Source organism: Octopus sinensis, linkage group LG4, assembly GCF_006345805.1.
Source record: "Octopus sinensis linkage group LG4, ASM634580v1, whole genome shotgun sequence".
Lineage (NCBI taxonomy): Eukaryota > Metazoa > Mollusca > Cephalopoda > Octopoda > Octopodidae > Octopus > Octopus sinensis.
The window spans coordinates 22170064-22191383 of NC_043000.1; the positions used below are offsets into that span (position 1 = coordinate 22170064).

The 21320-nt window shown below is 34.8% G+C and overlaps 1 protein-coding gene across 15 annotated transcripts in view; it reads left to right on the top strand.

The window, feature by feature from the left end:
• Positions 1-21320, top strand: part of LOC115210958 (dual specificity protein kinase CLK2) — a 119123-nt gene that overhangs the window by 52773 nt on the left and 45030 nt on the right. For 12 of the 15 annotated variants that reach the window (XM_036501893.1, XM_029779771.2, XM_029779770.2 and 9 more), the window contains 2 exons: positions 3102-3232; positions 16365-16611. In XM_036501893.1, coding sequence (XP_036357786.1) covers positions 3102-3232; positions 16365-16611 — 378 coding nt within the window. Of the gene's footprint in view, positions 1-3101; positions 3233-16364; positions 16612-19609; positions 20849-21320 lie in introns of those variants that run through there. The other 3 variants (XM_029779769.2, XM_029779775.2, XM_029779774.2) reach the window with 3 other exon arrangements.

Consider the following 21320-nt stretch of genomic DNA (forward strand, 5'->3'; position numbering starts at 1 on the left):
GAGGTTCCCTCAAGCTCTTCTTTCTGTTTGCATGCATACTCAGCTGGAATCGACCCAGTATGATTCAATGATCAGATGATATGACTTCAAAAGAGTTAAAATACTTTACACATGTCTGCTATTGATCCATTTTTTATTGATAATGATGTAATCGATTTGAGCCAGCACTTATTGTACATATGAGTCCATAACTTTCCATTCAACTTCTGAAACTGAGTGTCAAGACAACACCAGCTATTTTTAATCAGAAAATGCTCGAATTCTGTGCCATTTTCATAGGTTCTTTCATGAAAGGAATGCTTGTGACATTTGCTGATTACTTATTGTGCTTTCATATTGCCAGTAATGATCTGGACATTTTACTTTGGTATTGCATGAACTATGATTGATAGTTCATAGAAAAGGGATACAACTTGCTCATCAGATATACTTGTGGGTTGTAGCATGAAATCACAGTGGTTTGCATGTTTCCATTGAAGGTAGCAATAGATCTGAAGGGAACTCTTGATATTGATCTGTACTGAAAATGCATGCAGACTGAGTAGCATTCCTACACCTCCTATCTTACTATTTGCGGAGTTCTTTAAGGAGGATGCTTCAACCAATATTCATCCCTTTCCCATTGTGTGATGCTTCAGGTTTTATCCTTCTGTATGCAGTTGACCTTCAGGTCGATGATCAGTAGCTAATGCTATGAGTTGCAATAACTAACATTGTGTGTAGAGTGCAAATATTGAAGTTTGATACTGACATTGACTTCTTGTATTTCAAGAGTGTATGCTTTAGGTTTGTATCACTTTTTGGGACCTGGAGCCAGATTGATCACTACAGAAAGTGCAATTTAAGCATTTTGGTAGATTTAAAGTCCTCACTTGTCTATTGATAGCTGAAAGTATAAATCTACATACACCACCACTGCAGATGTGAGCAGTACTTCTCCAACTAAACCAGTTGATCTTGACTATTAACTATTTTTAGTTACTCCACCCAACAGTGTGATTATACACCATAGGCTTGAACGATTTCACCATTTCATATATGTTGTATGTTCTCAGCAAATCATGGAATCTATTATGTCTGACAAAAGAAAAACTTCGTGGAAATATCACCCAACATATCTTCAATCATTGAAGAGCAGAGAACATGGTATGCTGTTCACTGTTATTGAAGGAAAGTTGTGTTACTGAATGTGCTCCTGTGGATCCCAAACCATGGGAATTCTCAGATGACTCAGAATGGTTTACATTGATCAATCTTATGGAATTTCGGGTTAGAAATAGAAACCTCAAAAATGTCATGGAAGACAGGGATACTTGGAGAGAAAGAGTGGTTTTGGTCTGGGCAACTTACCTGAAATATTAGATAGGTAGATTGTGTTTATGTTTATGCATGCATGTGTGTGTGTTTGTATATATGCTTATGTTTATTTTACATGTATGTTAATATATGCACATATTTGTATATAATGTGAATACACAAGTATCTGTACTTCTGTATAAAATTTAAACAGCATAATGGTGTATAATCACAATGTTGGGTGGAGTAACTAAAAATAGGTAATAGTCAAGATCAACTGGTTCAGTTAGAGAAGTACTGCTCACATCTGTGGTGGTGTTGTATGCAAATTTATAGGTGCAGGAGTGGCTGTGTGGTAACTAGCTTGCTCACCAACCATATGGTTCTGGGTTTAGTCCCACTGCGTGGCACCTTGGGCAAGTGTCTTTTACTATAGCTTTGGACCGACCAAATCCTTGTGAGTGGATTTGGTAGACGGAAACTGAAAGAAGCCCGTCGTGTATATTTTTATATGTATTTGTATGTCTGTGCTTGTCCCCCCCAACATCGTTTGATAACCGATGCTGGTGTGTTTACGCCCCCGTAACTTAGTGGTTCGGCAAAAGAGACCGATAGAATAAGTACTAGGCTTACAAAGAATAAGTCCTGGGATCGATTTGCTCGACTAAAGGCAGTGCTCCAGCATGGCTGCAGTTAAATGATTGGAACAAGTAAAATAAAAAATATAAGACCATTGTTACTTTGTTTGCATTTAAGTATTTTTTCAATTAATAATGCCGTGTTTTTCATATATTGCCCTGTGGCAGTAATGGATATTGTTAGATAGTCTATGAGCATTTATAAATATATATAGTGGTAGAAGATCAAAATATATTCTATTCTCTTGATACACCTGTAATTATTATTTTTGCTACATGTGTGTATGATAAAATTGCATACCGTCTGTTGATTTCGTAAAATTACAATTTTTAAAAATACTTTCCTTGTGAGTGTATCATCACTTTTTTTTTTTTTTGCTTTTGTTTCTGCTCTTGTGCTGCGTGAAGAGAAAAAAGGTAGAGAACTTATGCATGGGACATAATTCTGATCTACATGTAGTTGAATTACTTTTCTGTCCATACACTGACAGCTTTATAAGTATTCATGAACCTAACATCATTAGATATTTTACTACACTTAATTAATGAAGAAATGAAGTTATATATAGAAGGACAGGTGTTTCTTTATATTTTAGAATATTTGATTGAATCATTTTTCACAATAAGATATAGTAGTTTATGTAAAAGTTGATTTAAGATCCTCCCAAACCATCTATCTGTTATTCAAAAGACAAAGATAAGATTTCAGAGGATCATTCTATTTTGCAAATTGGCAACTAAATGATTTTGATACTGTGACGTATCTTTACAGAAGCAAAGAAGAATGTTGAGCTAGACGTTTTCAATCAGTAAGGAAATTTATATGCAAAATGACCATGTAACTGGCACTTCTCTTCCTATTGCTTGGTTCACTTGTCAGTTGGGACCATAGAATTGTGTAACAATAAATGGGTAATTGTGAAGTGCATTCAATTTTGGAGTGTTTTGTTAACTTTTGGTACTGTGTTGAAATAATGTCTTGTGTGTAGTCTGGGAAAATATCTGACCTCAACTGTGCTAATCACATAATGTTTATGTCCATCTGATATGGGAAAATCAGAGAATTGATTATCTCACACTTGCATATTTATTGATATATAAAGTAACTGAAAATCATTGTGAAGTAGCATACTGCAGCATTTTTAACGCTGGTTGTTTTTGTTCCAGATGCCAAAATCACGTCGAAGGCGTAGATCTCCTAGCCGAGATTCTCCTTATGATGACGACGCGTATGGATATTGCAAATCAAAGAGAAGAAAAGCCACTAGAGATTATGATTATCAGAAGCATTCCAGAAGGTATGTTTGTACATAATTTATAGCTGTTGTTTTGTAATTGTATTACTTAAAAAAAATTGCTACTTCGATATAATGTTTTTACATCTGTTTTCTATGCTTGTGTAATGTTCAAAATTGGCTTTATCATTGCTAATCATTGCTAAATTACCCTTCTATTATCTAACATCACTAAAAGTTCTGTAACAAAAATAAGGAATACACTTTGGACTATTCTTTGTCAGCAAATTATTTATATTCTAATTTTACATTCAAAATTTGCATTATAAATTACGAATGCCGGAGTATTCTTCGTCTTATTTTCTATTGCAGTTTTAGAATATACATAAGTCGGAATATTTTTGCTGTTCATGCAGCATTATCACATCTGAACTAGAATAGATATTGTTAATGCTCTTTTCATAGGTTTTATTATCTGTTTTTCTGAATTAACATAATGGTGTGTTTGTTGTTGTGTATTCCTTACTTGCCATTACATTTGTGAGCTTCTTCACGGTCTGATTTAACTTCTTCAATGCAAATTCTTATTTACTTTACACACCCATGCTATTGTCCCAGAGACTTATAGCCGGCTGAGTCATTATGATATCATTTTGCTTTGTTCCTGATAAAAAGAGTAATACTCAATAAACAAGTTAACCGAGATATGCCTAGTTATTGGTAGGTACAGCTGACTGCAGTAGCAGTGAGTCACTACATAACTAATGAGCCTTTTGTGAGTTTTCAGTTAGTGCACATAGCAAGATTTACAATAGGTTGTATTCATGAAGTCAAACTGCAAAAAACACCATGTCCTGAATAGGTCCAAATAAGCAGTTTTTTCCCTACGTGAGCTATGGACTCAGAATTAAAGAGTTGGCAGCAATTATTGGGTTGCTGGTATTAGTTGGTTGTTTTACCAACTCTGACTAACTATAAAATGTAATATTTGTCAAAATTTCTAATTTCACAGATATGAAAGTAATCAAATCAGATTTAAGGGTTTCAATGAGACAGAGGGTCTGATTGAAGTGAGTCTGTTTCTGCAAACTGATGTTAATAAATTTTAGACTTGGATTTTTGATCTAACTCACTATTTTATAGATACATTTTAATTTTGATGTAGATCGAAAAAAAAATTTTTTTTTGCTTGAAACTTTTAAAATAAATAATATATAGAAAGGCTGCTATATCCTAACTCCTGGAAACTAAAATGTAGCCTGATGATCCACATTGGGCATATGTATGTTATATTTATTTCATTTTTATGTCCATTTTCCCATGCTAGCATAGGTTAGACAGATATTTCATTGAGTCCCCTTTTTTACAGCTGGATGTCGTAACTGGTGCTAACCACAACAGATTTGCTTGCAATAGATAGCTTTTTCCACAGGGCACGAAACAATGGGCTATAAGGCTGCTCAAATGTCTTGACTTTTTGTATATTTGAGCTCAGATGTAAACAAATACACATACGTAAGCGCATACATGTGTGTGTGTGTGTGTGTGTGTGTATATATATATATATATATAATCATCGTTTAACACCCACTTTCCCTGCTGGCATCGGTTGGACAGTTTGAGGACTGCCAAGCCAGGAGGCTGCACCAGGCTCCAATCTGATCTGGCAAGGTTTCTACAGCTTAATGCACTTCCTAACACCAACCACTCCATGAGTGTAGCGGGTGCTTTTTACATACAATCGGCACAGAGGCTAGTCAGGCTGCACTAGCATCAACCACGTTCGAATGGTGCTTTTTACGTGCCAGTCAGGCTGCACTGGTATCAACCACTCTCGAGCACAGCATATTGCCTGATGATTGATGGGTACTTTTAAACAGGCTGGTTATGCAACATTGGCATCGGTCACAGCTATGATCTCACTTGGCTTGCTGGGTCTTCTCAAGCACAGCATATCTCCAAAGGTCTCAGTCGCTTGTTATTGCCTCTGTGAGGCCCAACATTCAAAGGTTGTGCTTCGCCACCTTATCCCAGATCTTCCTGGGTCTACCTCTTCCACAGGTTCCTTCCACTGTGTGACACTTCTTCACACAGCTGTCCTCATCCATATGCAACACATGACCATACCAGTGCAGTCATCTCTCTTGCACACCACATCTGATGGTTCTTACGTCCAACTTTTCTATCAGGGCGCTTACCCTCTGTCGTGCATGCACACTGACATACACATCCAGTGGAGCTTACTAGCTTCATTTCTTTCAAGCCTACACATGTCCTCAGCAGTCACAGTCCATGTTTCACTGCCATGTAGCATGGCTGTTTGCACACATGCTTCATACAGTTTACCTTTCACTCTGAGTGAGAGGCCTTTTGTTACCAGCAGAGATAGGAGCTCTGAACTTTGTCCAGGCTATTCTTATGCTAGTAGCTACACTCTCAGAGCATCCACCCCTGCTACTGACTTGGTCACCTAGGTAATGGAAGCTATCAACTATTTCTATCTTTACTCCCTGGCATCATCATTGTTTAACGTCCGCTTTCCATGCTTGCATGGGTTGGACGGTTTGACTGAGGACTGGCAAGCCAGGAGGCTGCACCAGGCTCCAATCTGATCCAGCAAGCTTTCTACAGCTGGATACCCTTCCTAACGCCAAGCAGTCCAAGAGTGTATTGGGTGCTTTTTACATGCCACTGGCATGGGGGCCAGGCTGGCATTACTGGCATCAGCGATGCTTGAATGTTGCTTTTTACATGTGAATAGCATGGGAGCCAGTCAGATGGCACTGGTAATGACCAAGCTTGAATGGTGCTTGTTATGTGCCACTGGCACAGGAGCAAGTCAGGTGGCATTGGCAAAGACCACGCTCGAATGGTGCTTTTTATGTCCCACCGACATGGGACCAGTCATGCGGCACTGGCATGTGAAGGAATCTGTTTTCTGTACATCTTCGGTGCTTATCGTTGCTGTGCATTTGCCACATACAAAATCTATCTTCCCAGTTAGCCTTCTTTTGATATTGCCACACCTCTTATGTGTCCATAGCTTACGCTGGGTACATCCTATGGAGATTCTACCTACGCCTTTTCTACAGATCGAGCAGGGCCATCTACCTGAAGGGATTTGTGATTTGTCTGCCCTCCTACTTACTAAGACTGATTTTTGCTAGATTGATTCTAAGTCCCTTTGATTCTAGACCTTGCTTCCACACCTGAAACTTCTTTTCTAGTTCTGGTAGTGACTCAGCTAGAGCAAGGTTATCAGCATAGTGGAGCTCCCAGGGGCATCCTTCCTCAGTTATTGCCTGGAGGACTATGATGAATTAGGACTGATTCTTTGTGAGCCCCTACTTCTACCTGGAATTCTTCACTATACTCGTTACCAACCCTCACCTTACTGACAGCATCCCCGTACATGGCTTGTACACCTCTCATCAACCACTCATTTATCCCTAGTTTCCACATTGACCACCAGATAAGGGATTGGGAGACTCTGTCAAAGGCTTTCTCTATGTCAACGAAAGCTAAGTACAGAGGTTTATCTTTGGTTAGGAATTTCTCCTGCAGCTGCCTTACCAGAAATATAGCATCAGTGGTGCTTCTCCCTAGCACAAACCCAAACTACATCTCATTTAAAGTTACACTTTCCCTAATTAGTTGGGCTATGACCCTCTCCATGACTTTCACATGACCCTCTCTGACTTACATGTGACCTTCACCATATATATATATATATATATATAATATACACACACACATGTAAGGGATGATGATTATTTTGCCAATTTCCATTTTCTTTTTCTGATATATATATATATATATATCATGGCGTCCGAAGTCAGGACGCCATGATAGATTGTTAGCTCCTACACGCATTTTTTTTTCTCTCCTTGTTTTTTTCTGTGTATCTTTCTGTCGAAGAGTGTAGGCTTGAAACGTAAAAGACTTTTTCTATTCCTGAGCACTATACTAATACATTTGTTTGTTTGTACTCCACCTGCCTTCGTCTTTTGTTTATTTTCGTAAACTTTCCCTTTATATATATATATATATGTGTGTGTGCGTGTGTTTACTTATTGCAAGTTACTTGGTGACCCTGTTAGTGATGGTATCACTTAAAAAAACACCAGTGCTGGTGCCATGTAAGAAGCATCCAGTACACTCTGTAAACTTGTTGGCATTGGGAAGAGCATCCAGCAGTAGAAATCATACCAGCATAGAAAACGGATGTTAAATGATATATATATACTTGCTCTCACACACACATATATATAGGAGATTTCTTTTCCGTTTCTATCTACCAAATCCTCTCAAAAAACTTTGCCTGGTCCTTGGCTATATTAGAAGATGCTTGCCCAAGGTGCCATGCATTAGGGCTGAACTAGAAACCTTTTGATTGAGAAGCAAACTTTTTAACTACACAGCCATGTCTGTGTCATGTATGTTATATCCAATTAGTCTTATTACAGATAAAGTAATCTGAACCACTGGTACAATAAATGAATGAGTCAAACAAAAATTTTGTCTATCGACTCCACAGTTTTAAAGTCAAGTAAATTCTTGCTTAGATGTTTGAACAAAATGTAGGTGTTTTTTCTCTAATCAGTGCACATCTGCTTTCACTGACCTACAAAATACTTAAGCATTTGCAACAAAAATCTCTTTATTGTGACTACATGTAGGAATACTTTCCTACATTACATATATTAGATCTGAAGTACTGATTGGCTAAAATTCGGTTAAACATCTTGTTCCAGTTCATCAGATGATAAGTCAAGTACACACTTGACTAGAAATAATAAGTCTATTTTTAAAGTAAAATATAACAATAAAACTGAGAATACAGTTTTGTTTGTAAGCACACTGCAACCACTTGCAAAATGCAGTTATATCTTCCCCCTTGTTTTAAATTTAAGTACAAGTCTTCCTGTCTTAACCTGTTCTTTTGCTTCCTCTCATTGTTTCTGGAATCATTTGCCAAACATGTCACCCAATCCTTCCTCTTCAGATATCTAGAACTAATTCTTTGGAATATCCACCCTACTTTTTTTTTTCTACATCCATCAACTTGCAGAAATTCAAGCCTGACTCCAACCTTATTAATTTCACCAACCTGGGAAAGCTATGGACACTGTCCTCTCTTCCCTAGGCTAAAATTTGAAAGTAAATGAAGTAAACACATCTCAGCTGTTTTTTTTGGGTGGTGGGGGGTAAATTTGTTTCAGTTGTGCTTATATTTTGCTTCATTTTCTGCCATATTTTAAAGTTAAATCATCCCCTAGGACTGCTAAATCGAAGGGCACTGCACCCTAGAATTAAATGAAAACCTCAGTTCGCTGGTTGCACATATTCATTGTTCTCTTTATCTAACAATTACTTATATCTATTATTGCTTGATGGTGCTTGTGACTGTGCTATCAATTACCATTAATTCTGTATATAATTAAACTGTTTTTTGAATATGTCAATGGTTCCTATTTGACATTTCTATTTTCCAGCAGTAGGAATCTTCATTATCTTTTCAAGTCATCCGACAGTGTTGTAACCCTTCAAAATACAAAAAATGTTTAGCAATGAGCTTCGTCCCATCCCACTGTGCCAAATCTCACCATCACTTGTGAATCTTTTACAGTCTTCATAATCACTGTCACAATTGCACTATAGAGATGTTGTTTCTTTTTTCTTTGGCACCGTGAAATGTTTCTACTTTAAATAGCAATAGATTCTCTAAAAAGGTCTTTTGGAATTGTCTTCAATATAAATTTTTCTGTAACTGGCTTCCTAGACTTTGTTGAGAAGAAATTGTTTTCATAAAAGTGAAGCAAATTTTAAAGGAGGGATATCTTTTTGTTGTTTCTACACAATATTTCATGATTATTCTATTTAAGTTTGCTATTGGCAGCTTTCTTTTCTTTGCTTAAACTCTGTTCCATTCATTATATTCCTCGTGTGTCCCTAAAAATTGTGGGATACTTTGCTTTTGTTACTGTAATGAACTTATGTTGTAATTCTTCAATCTACTCCTACCATCCTTCTAATTCAAGAGAGTCACTAAAGAAAAGATTTTAGGAAAACTTTGTATTTCTTGTAATTCAAGTAAAAAACATTCATGTACATTTACCTTTTGTTCCTGATGGTAGAAATTTTCAATTGAATCAGTCTTCTTTTCTTATATTCTTCTACCTGGTAATTAAAGTATGAAGTGTTGTGTTCAGTAGTATGACACTGTCTGTGATGCATTATACTCTTGTATGAAATATGTACTCAGTGCCCATCAGTTCATGTGCAAACAGCTTTTGTTCTATGATTATTCCAATATCAAAAATTGACATGTTTTTTTTATCTTCCTCACTAACAAGGTCCGGGAATGTTGGTTTTGGGCAATTATTGAGATTTTATTGATAGCATACCTTTGCTATTGGATAAAATCACATGCTCAGGTTACACGCCAATGCCATGAACAATAAAACCTCTTTCTATTCTTTACTTCAGTGTTGTATTCCAAATATATATTTCCCCATGAATCCCAATTCTATTATCTTGAAAGCATTTCTTCATATTTTTAAAATGCAGTTCATTTAATTTCCAATGAAAAATTTTGATGTTTTATTATTAAAAAGATTTTTTTTATTCATTAAATTCTGTAAGCCACCTCTGTTATTCGTTAGTTAACGAAACGATGGTGGTGGTGGTGGGGAGGAGTTAATTTAAGCTATTTTTCTATTTGTTAATATAAACAGTCTTAAATTAATTTCAAAAGAAATTAAGATCACTTCTCACTTTGAATCGTTGTTCTAATTTAGTTTTCGTGTATCAGGGGAAAGCACTTGAAGTGAGTTGTGTACCTTGAGACTCGATATACTGTTATTAAAGCGATATATTTAAACTTGTAATTTTGAATTTTAACAGTAATTCATACAAAGACTCCATATTTAATTTAGAAGATAAGAAGCGGAGATTGCTTCTCTTCTTCAACATTTATTATTGTTGTCACTGGTCAAGCAAGCCTAATCAAAGCGTTTTAGCTGCGACCACTCCATTCCATCATGTACATCCAAGTCTATAACGTGTCTTCCTTTTAAAACGGCAGTGTAATTTCAGGGAAATTTGACTGGTCAGCTTGAAATACTTATACATATGTGCTCAAGTGCGTAGTGTTACGGGCTATCGCTTCCCCTAATTGTCGAAGGGAGTTAATTTATTCTAAAATTATAATTGCCTTATAACTTCCAGAAAAAACGGATACTTTTTAACGAAATTTTCAACAAATATCGCCGAGATGCTGTAGATTCAGGGTATGTGGGGATTTGTTGGAATGAATTTTTGTGAGGGGTTGATATGAGGAGTTTCGGAAAATTCATACGACCCGACCTTTATAACTGTCAGGAAAATGCGTATCTTTTAATGAAACTTTATATAGATAGCTTTCAGACGGCATAGACCAACTGCTGTTATAAAGAAATTTGTGGGTCAAATTATTTCCGAGGGGTTGAGAGGAGTTACACCACAACTTTTGAAATGATGAGATGTGGGCATTTTTCTATCTATCTATCTATCTATCTATCTATCTATATAAAGTTTTGAATATTTATGATTATTCCCCCCTCCCCAACCGATTTTGGCCAATTTTTGCATTTAGAGAAGCGTTTTCGGTAAAAAGAAAACAAAAGTAAATATTTCCAAAAGAAAATGTGTGTGATTTAAGGGAGAATTGGCTGTTGTTTCTAGCTCATCACAAGACCACCCTCTTCATTTCTTTCTCACTTTGCATGTATGTATTGAAAAACAACAGATTCTGAGCATGCTATGCTACAGCTCATATGCCTGGCAACTCATTAAATAATTAACTAGCCTGTTCTTCGTGTTGTTTTAAGGAGACATTTAGTATTTTCTTTATAAGTGATGGCGGGAAACAGTCATAACGTTTGCTCATGTTAATTTGTTGCTTGTAAGTTTCATGTTTTTTGCCGTTAGTTAGTAGTGTGGTGATAATGTAGTGACTGAATCCGTATTGTGAATAGAAAAGGGGAATGTGTAAGCCTTAGAAATTGAGTTTATTTTTATTTTTAAAAACATTTTGTTTAGAGTGTACTTAAAAAGTCTTGATGAAGATGCCTTGGTTTAATTTTTTTAGGTTTTAGAATCATAATTCTGCCCAGTTTCCAAATTCTGGGAGTTTGGCAATTTTGATTTGCCAGTCAAGAATGGTATTATGTTATATGCCTTGTATCTTGGTGTGAGCAACACACATTTTAAATGTATGCGTCTCATTGATAATTGATATAGTATCTCATAATTTGCTCTGTTGCTATAAATGCTTAGGTGCTTGAGGCTGAATATTATTTCGGTTAAGTGTAATGTTGGTTTGTTTTTTGTTTTTAAAGTTTGAAAAGTTATTTTAGTTGTACAGTTAAGATCGTATTTTATGTTGTCATGAATATTTTTTTGGTTGGATCTTGTAAACTAAATTACCACTTGATGGAAGTAGTTTTCCATAACTTTTCTGAAGCTTGTGAAAGTATTGTTACTTAGATCATCTCTGGAGCAGAGCTATGGAAGATTAGTAATCCATCAAAGGATTAAGTTTGATCTTTAGCCCCTCTGTTCCACCTGTACCATACCTTTGCTTTGTGGGAGACCATACTGTGCATTCCAACAAATAGTGGTTAGACACCCTTGTTGTATACCAGGTTATGGTGGTTTGGGGCTAGGCTTTGTTTTCTTTCAAGTAAGCCTATGATAAAAGGCATTTCAGCTAAGGTCATCTTGTCCGTGTAGTTAGAATTCTATTATCCAATGTTTCTTTCCTATTTTAAAATGATAGCATGGGATTTTAAGGCAGTTTGATTATTTCTCGTGGTTCAAGTGATTGCATAGAGGTATCCTTGTTGGTTAAGAAACCAATAAAACCACCTGTACTTTGGGAGGCTTCTGGTCTGTAATGCATGGAAACATCTTTCATGATTTGGATGATGGTCTTGCAGGTGTTGTACTGGATAAAAGCTGTACAATCTGTATAGTTAGATAATTTTCTCCAAGTGTTTTTTCACCTACTTAATCTCTCTCTTCTTCCCCCTTCCCCCTGCTAAGGTAGCCACATATCTTCTATTTTTGTCATTCTGTTCATACTCATTACCTGGCACAAAGCCACCTCCTTCATATTACTAACCCCCCTATGGGGGTGTCTTGTTTCACAAGTTACCTGGTGACCTCACTGCTGCTAGTGTCACGAAAAAAAAAAAAACACCCAGTACATTTTTGTGAAGTGGTTGTCGTTAGAAAGGGCATCCAACCAAAGCAGACAGTAGAGCTTGGCATAATTTGCGAGCTCCTGTCAAAATGTCCTAACTATGCCAGCATGGAAAGAGGACTAAATGATGATATACAAGCTGCCTATGGGTTTACTTTTAATTGGTGATTATTCAAGTCTAAAACTTAATTTGCTAAAATAAGTGGTTACTTGTCTTAGAGTATATATATGCAATGTTTCAGCATTGGCTCTAAAATTATGAAATGCTAACAAGTTGCAATTTGATAAAATTTACTATTCAAAAGTCTCCTCAAATAGCTTTCAGGTTATCTCCCTTGAATATGCTACTTCACTGCTTTGAAGGGAGATAGTTTTACCTCTTCTTCTAATTCTACCTCAATTTAGCTGGTTTTTAATAATTTTTGAATTTTTAAATTAAAATTTTAATTTGTTGCTGAAACAATACCTAAATTGTCATTACTTCAGCCACCATAATTTTTTTTAATGTTAATTGCTAGCGTAAATTGATCTTTTACTAAATATACAAGAACTGTTAGTAGCAGTGGTACTCAAAGTCCACAACTACTTTCATGGCTTTGGTAGATAGCATATATATTATTTTAAACGGGTGAGTAATTAGTGCTAGAGGTTGTTTTAGTAAAAGTATAAGTAGAGTAAAATAGTGAAAGAACTTCAGGGTACCACTATTTTAGTTAGTGACAAAGGGTGTCTCCCTTTGTACAAAATGTAGACCCTATAAAATCTGTGAAGAGTGTGATACTGCACAGTAGTGAGACATTGGTATTGAATATTGGAAACCTGCTGTGAACTAAATACAAGCCATTGGATCTGCTGCATTAATTTGTAGGGAATCCAGAGTACAAGTGCAAAGAGCTGCTAATCATGAAGTTACCAGCTGTTGAGCATAAGCAGTTGCAGGAGTATAGACTTGATGCAATTGGAAAATATCTGAGTAAAAACAAAATGGTGTATGCTGAATATGGAAAGTACCTGTAGTAGTGAAAGACTTAAGGAAAAGCCATGTACTTCAAAGAAAAGATCATAGAACCAAAAGAATTGATGCATAGTGTTTAATCTGTCGACAAAGTAAAATGATTAAAATTATGATGGTGAAAAATGTAGTTTAGAGTCACTGATTTTGATACATTGCCTTTGGGGAAAGATGGTCAATCTAGCATCTGTTGGTCATTGTACTTGTGGACTAGGAATAACTTTTGGATTGGTGCATCATTAATCCTTGGAAAATCCATAGAGATGGTCGTGTCTTATGTAGATATCTCTATGTGAGATTGTAAAAGCTTTGAAGTGGATTGATTTCTAAGTCAATGGCAGCCAAAAACCTAGATCTTTACAAGCAAGCAGAAATCTGCTTACACTTGGTGCTATTGACAGATTGAGGAATTTCTTTCTATCAGCCTGATAATCCAAAAATAAAAATGGTGAGGCACATTTCATTATCTAATGCTGCCTTCATGTGACTAACACTCAGTTTATGGTTCCAAAAGAAATTCAGTTTCATATGAAACTCCAAGTGTTACACTCATTCTTTTCTACACTTTGATTGCCAGTTCTATTTTCTGGACCTGATATTTAGTTCCTACGGCCTTTTTATCTCTAATTTGGATGTATTTCACAAATGGTGACTGATCTCCTTTGCATTTACTTTGTCAATAAAGCATATTATCCTTAAGCACATTTCTCAATGAAACTGCTGGTTTGGTCATACAATGTCCATGCCAATATGGAAAGTGGATGTAAAAATGATGTTGATGTTAATGCCTATAAATTAGCTTCATCTAAAAAACTGCCATTTATTTTCTTTTTGCTGAGCTATCTTGCTGGTACGTTGATCAATTTGGTAGACATCATCATTTTAGGAATATGTAGAATCATATTATTAACCACTGTCTTTTCCTTTCTTAGATGGCAAAGTGTAATTAGATGAGTATTTAGCTGTTATTTCTAACAAATTGGGTTCTCTTATTGGTTCATCAGCACTAGTCGTTTGCTGTGTAAGTTTGTGTGGAAAAACCAGCTAAGCATGAAAATAAACACTAATAGATGTACAAAAATATTGAGGAAAGCCATTTCTGTTTTGCTGTTAAACTTTAGTAGACTCTGTCACCCATTACTGTCTTTGTTTTCATCATTACCTAAGCCTTTTCCATATCAAAAGTTGTTTTTTCACAGTTCTTATGGGGGTTAGATTGATGGGCAAATACATTAAACTTTGCACTGAGCTCACTGCTAATCAGATTCTACTTTTAATTTCCTTGTGTTTTGGAGACAGTGAGTGGAGTTGTGGATCATAATAATAAATGATATGAAATACTCTTTCTTCCTTGCTAAATATCATTCTTTCATGTATTGTACCATAAATACAATCTCTGATACCATGTCTTAGTATAAGCATTTTATCTTTACAACTTCCTTAATAGCGCTTCTATTGTTTCTATCATTTTAAACAACATGGGAAACTTGATAATATTTACCAAATATTTCTTTGCATTTTAAAATTGCTTAGAAGTCTTTTAAATAAATTGCTGCTGAAATAATTAATGTTCCCAAAATTTGGAGCAGATATTACATTGTTTCTGTAACTTACTAATTGCTAATAAACACGATTGCTGTTTATCTGAGGTTTAATCTCAGACTAATTATATTAATATAGTGCAGTTAAAGAAATGTCATTGTATTTTCTTCTGTCAAAGAACTTTGAAGAAGAGGAAAAAAAACCCCAGCTCTGATGCAAATGTATTTTTTCTTGTATTTTTAAAACAATGAAATGTATAAATTGAAACAGGGAGACAAAGTAACTACTTACCTTTTATTCCCTAGTCTGCAATTTTATACGTCGGGGTGATGACATGCTAGAAGGGTGGTTTTATATAGCTTTATAAGATTTTCACTTTGGCACAAGACCACAAATTTGCGGGATGGGATTATATTATAGAACAATCCAATTTCAGTACATGACGGTATTTTATTGATACTAGGGATAAAAGGCAGTCAAGCCTCGTGGCATTTTAATTCATCATGTATGAATAAAATAAAATCTGACCTGAACTTTTTTTCTTCTTTTAGAATTCTGTATATTATATTGAAATAAATTCTTGTAGCAGGTAAAGAGTTAATAGAATTAAAATACTGGATGTGTTTGTTTTATATATATATATTTGTATACAGATGTGTATAAAATACATGTATGTGCATATGTACAAACGAATATGCATCCACAAGAAAATAGGAACAGGAAGAAGTGATTGGGTTGGGATGTGAAAAAAAAAGTACAGTTGAGGAAAGAGGAGAATGATCAGGTGTTAATAAATGAAGGGATAGGATCATAGAAGCAGGCAGGTGGCAGCACGCGCATGTGTGCATGCAACCAAGAGACTTCAAAAGGAGAAAGTGAATGAATAGAGGATTGTAATTGTGTTTGTTATATGTAATGTTGTGTATAATGAATAGAGCATTGTAAAAGTTATGTTGATTCTTTGAGTAGTAGTACTAAGGGTGAAGATGAAATACTTTGCTTTATGTTTACAAATGTGAGATCTGTGGTGTAAGATAGTACAACATACAAAGTGGAAGCCTGATGAATTGAAACCATATGCCTATAGATTTGGAAATGTTCTAGGTATTGTGTCCCCAGAAGTGTTCACACAGACGTCACTCTGTTTCATTTCTATAGTGTAATTACAGAGTTTGTGGTCAATATGTACAAAGTGGATGCAATTAAGGTGATTATGGAGCTGTAATTGAGAGTTGGGGCAAATTTACTGGTATGGGAGACAAGGAGGCACATGTGTCTTGAAAGAGAAAAGAGGGAGATCAAGGCAGTTTAAGGATTGGAGCTTAAAAACTAGAAGATCGTATGTTGTAAAGTTGTAATAACTCCAAATATACCTTGTTTTTCTTTTATTCCAGTCCTGATCGAAGAAGAAGACGGCACCATCATCATTATCATCATCATCGTGACAGGGCCCATTCTGATGAAAATTCCTATAGTCCAGATCGTACAAATTATTCAAGTCGTCACAGCTACCATGATTCTGATCACAGCAGTCATTACCATTCACACGAAAGCAGTGGCCATAGCAGATCTTACAAACGAAAGAAGTATCGTAGAAGTTACCGGCACCATCGGCCATCCTACAGTTCTCAGTCAAGTCGGGTGAGTAGACTTATTGGGTATTTTCAGTTATTTATTATAGGTAATCGACATTGATCAGGAAAACAAATCTTACTCTACCTTGGCCCTAACCGCTCCATTGGCTCTTTAATATTAAGAGCCTTTTCTATTTATTTATTTTATATATTCATTCTCTGTCCAGTTCCCATCTGCAATCTATGTTTCTGATATTTACTATTTCCAACTTTAATTTCATTAAAAATCTAGTTCATTCTTAAAACGATAAAAAAAAAAAACTAAAGAAAAACATAAAATAAGCCCCTGCAAAATGGACTGAACTTAACAGTTAAGTGGTTAGTTCCATTTTGCATCATATAGCAGGTAAGAATATCTAGACCCCCATGTTTTTTTTTTTTTTAAACTCCTATTTTTTCTCCCCCCTTATAACCTCATGTCAGTCATGTTGTACAATTGTTAGAAACCAATTTTAAATGAAAGGGTTGAGTAGAAAAAGATTTATCTTATTTGAATATCACTCATTTCTGTAAAAACTAAGTAAGCAAGCAACCCCACTAAGTATTCTGAGAACCTTTACATAAACCCCCATTGCAAAGTTCTTATAATGAACAATAATAATTAGTATTATTTAATTAGATTTAAAGTTCTGTTGGTTTCTTAATTCTACAACACTGGCTGCATTAATAATATATATATATATATACATATATATATATTTAGCCTGACTAAGAGAATCTACCTAATTTAATTGAAAGCGGTGCATGCGAAGATTTAAACCTGACTTTGTCTGTTAGGTTTGAGTCTTAATTAAAAAAAAAAATCATAAACATTTTGTTTTTACTTCTCTGTGCTGGATGATGATAGTAGCAAGCTAAAGTTTGCTTGCTACTATCTAAGTATACGGGAGCAGGTAAGATACATCTTCATATTCACTAAAAAATATATATAAAAAAAATTAAAAATTATATATAAAAAAAAGGAAAAATATTCAAGAGACATTATTCCTTGCTCTTTACTTCAAATGACACTTTCTCAGATAAATGGGGATCAGCTTTTTAAATTTTCTCTTCATCAGTTATTGATAATTATCCCTTCAATATGATATTAAGCTTAATTAACTATCCTTTTCTAGTTTCAATTGTTGTCTATTTTCAATAAATAAAAAACAAAAATTGATTTCTTACCGTTTTTTCTCAGTTCATTGATTAATAGAATTGCTATTAAAATGTCTTACAATTGAAATCAGCATCAACATGAATGATAGTAATATTATTTTGCTCTACTTTAATATTAATGATATTTATTTTTGATGTTTCAGTTGAATAATTTGATAAATTTCTGATTTTCAGTGAAAAAATTCATCACAATTCTTGTTGTAATGATTATGGATTTTGAATGCCAGTGTTTTTTCAGCCTTTTCTCACTTCCTTTAGCAGCTGCTGATTTTGGAATCATCAATGTCATCTTTATTCTATGGTAGTGGGAGTAGTACCAGCAGCAGCAGTAGTAGTGGTAGAAATTTTAGCAGCAGCTACCATTACTTTATTTACAGTAGTCTGCTTTCTCAATAACCACCATAATACATTGGTAGTAGGACTAACGATAACAGCAGCAGTAGTAGTAGTAGTAGTAAGAGTGGTTGGTTGGCTGGCTAGCTGCTGCTTCTGTAACTACTTGCTTTGTAGCTCTCTTGTCATCTTCCTGGCTTTTCGTGTAATGTTTTCCTTTTTCCTCAGAGAATGATCAGACTGTATGTGTTTGGAAGAGATGAAAAAAGCTACTTACTCGGATTTGGAGATGTACTGATTTTATTTGCCTGAATCAGCTAAGGGTCAACGGTATCAGTATTAAAGCTTTTGTTGTCCTACAGCTGCAACAGCACACCACCATCCAATGATGGTGGTAGAGCTTGATTGCATTTTCTCTTTTAATATCAATTTACAGAACTGCTTTATATGTGGGGGAGCCATTGACCTGAAACATGGCTGCATAAAAGACTGCAACAACTGGTTATCAGGCTGCAGCTACTGTGAACAACCGATCAAATCAAGCAATGTATATGGTGGCATTTTCCCTGATAAGCCACCCATTGTCTTCCATTTGCTTCGAAATTTCTGTGACAGTAGCTACAAAATTGACAACAATTATGGTGGCATTTTGTCCTTGTGTTCTGAAAAACTTTCAATACTCTTCACCAAATTTACCACTATAGTTCCTGTTAATTATTTTCTTCTTTAGCTGTGTGATGATAAAATTTGGTTAATGTTTTAAGATAGAACTGAAATAATTTGCTGTTCCCCTCCAAAAGAAAAAAAAAGAAGCCCACTATTTTTAAAATTATTTGTTTTTAATTAAAATTATGTCTATTATTTTTAATAACACTTACTTACCCCTTTGCCAAAAAGCATTTCTTAATTCTCTTTTTGAATTAACTGATACATTTCGGTAGATATTGAATATTTTGTTTAGCTTTCAACTTTTGTTTTTGTCAACAAGTCTTTAAATTCGTTTTAATTTTTATAGCTATTTTAGATAACAACATTTCTGTCTTTGTTTTACTGACTTCTAATTTTTCTGTTTCTATTTGGTTGTCTTATTCTAGAGGAAAAATAATCTTATCTTTTGCTTAGTAATTAATCTTCATTTTATTTACTATTCATAGTAAAATATCTTGTAGTTCATATCTTTTTGACATTCATTACATTTGAAACAAGCAAACCGATCTATGTGCAATGTTCATTAATTTCAATACCTTATTTACAAAATATTATCAAATATCGTGATGTGATTATGATTTATATTTTAATGACTTTTCATAGATTTTCTTGGTGACTTAAAAACTAACGACTTGTAAACCATCCATGTTTTTAATAATTAAAATAGATATCCTGTGATATTTTATAGAATAATGCCAATATATCTCATTGAAATTGCTGCCTGGTACTAAGTCTATGCAACTGTATTTGGTACGAACAAAATCCAGCTGTGATAATAACATTTATTTAAAATAACTTTTTTTTTTTAATTACACTTGATGTATTAACTTATCAAAAAATTAAATACTATCAAGGTTAACGAATTTATTAATGCATTAAGAGTAATTGTAAAGACTTGTTCCAGAAGGGAAAATGGCATTTAAATCTTAAGTTGAAAAGAAATTCATAAAATTAGTTTATTTTACCTCTTACTATTCCAATTGTGTCCCAAGAAAGTATTGAATCCTTGAGAAAGTGTTTCTTTAGGGCCAAATACCAATATTTTTCAAAATCATGCTGGCAGCATAGAGTAGAAAAAAAAGTGAATTCTTTCTGCGTCATATCAGTCGCTCGGCTTGTGGTGGAATGTAGACTTTAGGTTGGCTCACTAAAGGTTATGGAGCTTCTATCCAGCATCAGTAGCACATGTTTGTGATAAGGGATGAAATTCAAGCTGATACCAGGGCTGACTACTAAATATACATTTACACTTGAGAGAGAAAGAGAGTGAGTGAGTGTATATGCAATGGGAGTGTCTATTACTGCCTCTCTTTGTATGTATGTGTATGTATGTGTTTCACCAACTTTTTAGTCTTTTGTGCCCCCTCCTGTTTTAGCAGAGAATTATTGGTGTTCTGCAATTCTAATAGTGCCTGAATCGACTAAGCTAGCTACCTCACTTGCTACCAGTCTATCTTTGCCTCTTGCCCAGTCAAGACTGTAGAACTTATAAGAAACTCCATTAACCACTGGAGGAGGGGGCAATAAGAAACTTAATTTTCATCTGTTCAGGAAGCTGCCCCCCTCCTCTTCTATTTCCTTTTGGAACATCTGCATGCTGGCCCTTATATTCACAAACATATGTACATGTACACACACATTATCTCCGTTTATTTTGCCTTTTGAGTACTGTTCAACAGTTATTCCTATTTTGGGTTACTGTGGTTCCATATATTTAGGAAGGACAAAATAAAACTTATAAAAGAAGAAAAGAAAAGAAAACATTTTTTCAGTTAGTTGTTGGAATACATTATACTCGCTGAAAGAATTTCGTAGTCACAGATGTGGAATTTTTGTATAAAATGAAAGTTGATGTCCTTACGGCATACAAAGAATGGGCAAATATGCCTACTTCTTCAACGGATAGCCCGACTACATCTCTAAATAATAACTCTATTACTGCTACCACTACAACCACTACTTCAACAACCACAGATTCTATTACTGCTATCAATAATAATAACAACAACGACACTTCTCTATCAACTACTAACTCATCAAAAAAGGTAGGTATAGGATATTTTCAAGTTTCACTTAATTTTGAATAAAATTATAAGATCTGTGTGTGTGTGTGTGTGTGGTGTGTGTGTGTGTGTGTGTGTGTGTGTGAGAGCGAGCGAGCTCTGCATGTGTGTGCATTTAAAAAGAGTGCATTGCTATATTTTAGATTCATGAATTTTCTTAGAATAAGTTGTGGCATTAGATTAAGTTTTGAAATGGTATCTAAGGGAATGCAAAAGTTCTGGTTGCCTTCTTCTCAACTGACAATAGCCCCCTACCCCAACCCTCCAACTGAAAACTTTTTCTATTTCCATACCCCAATGACAGTTATAAGTTTATTTTCTGATAAATCAAGATAGTTTCTATTAAATTATTTGAAAGTATAATTTGTTAATTTTCAACTATTATATGCTTTTTATTTTATTATTTTTTTTTTTGGTGGGGGATGGATAATTTGACCACATATATATATGTATA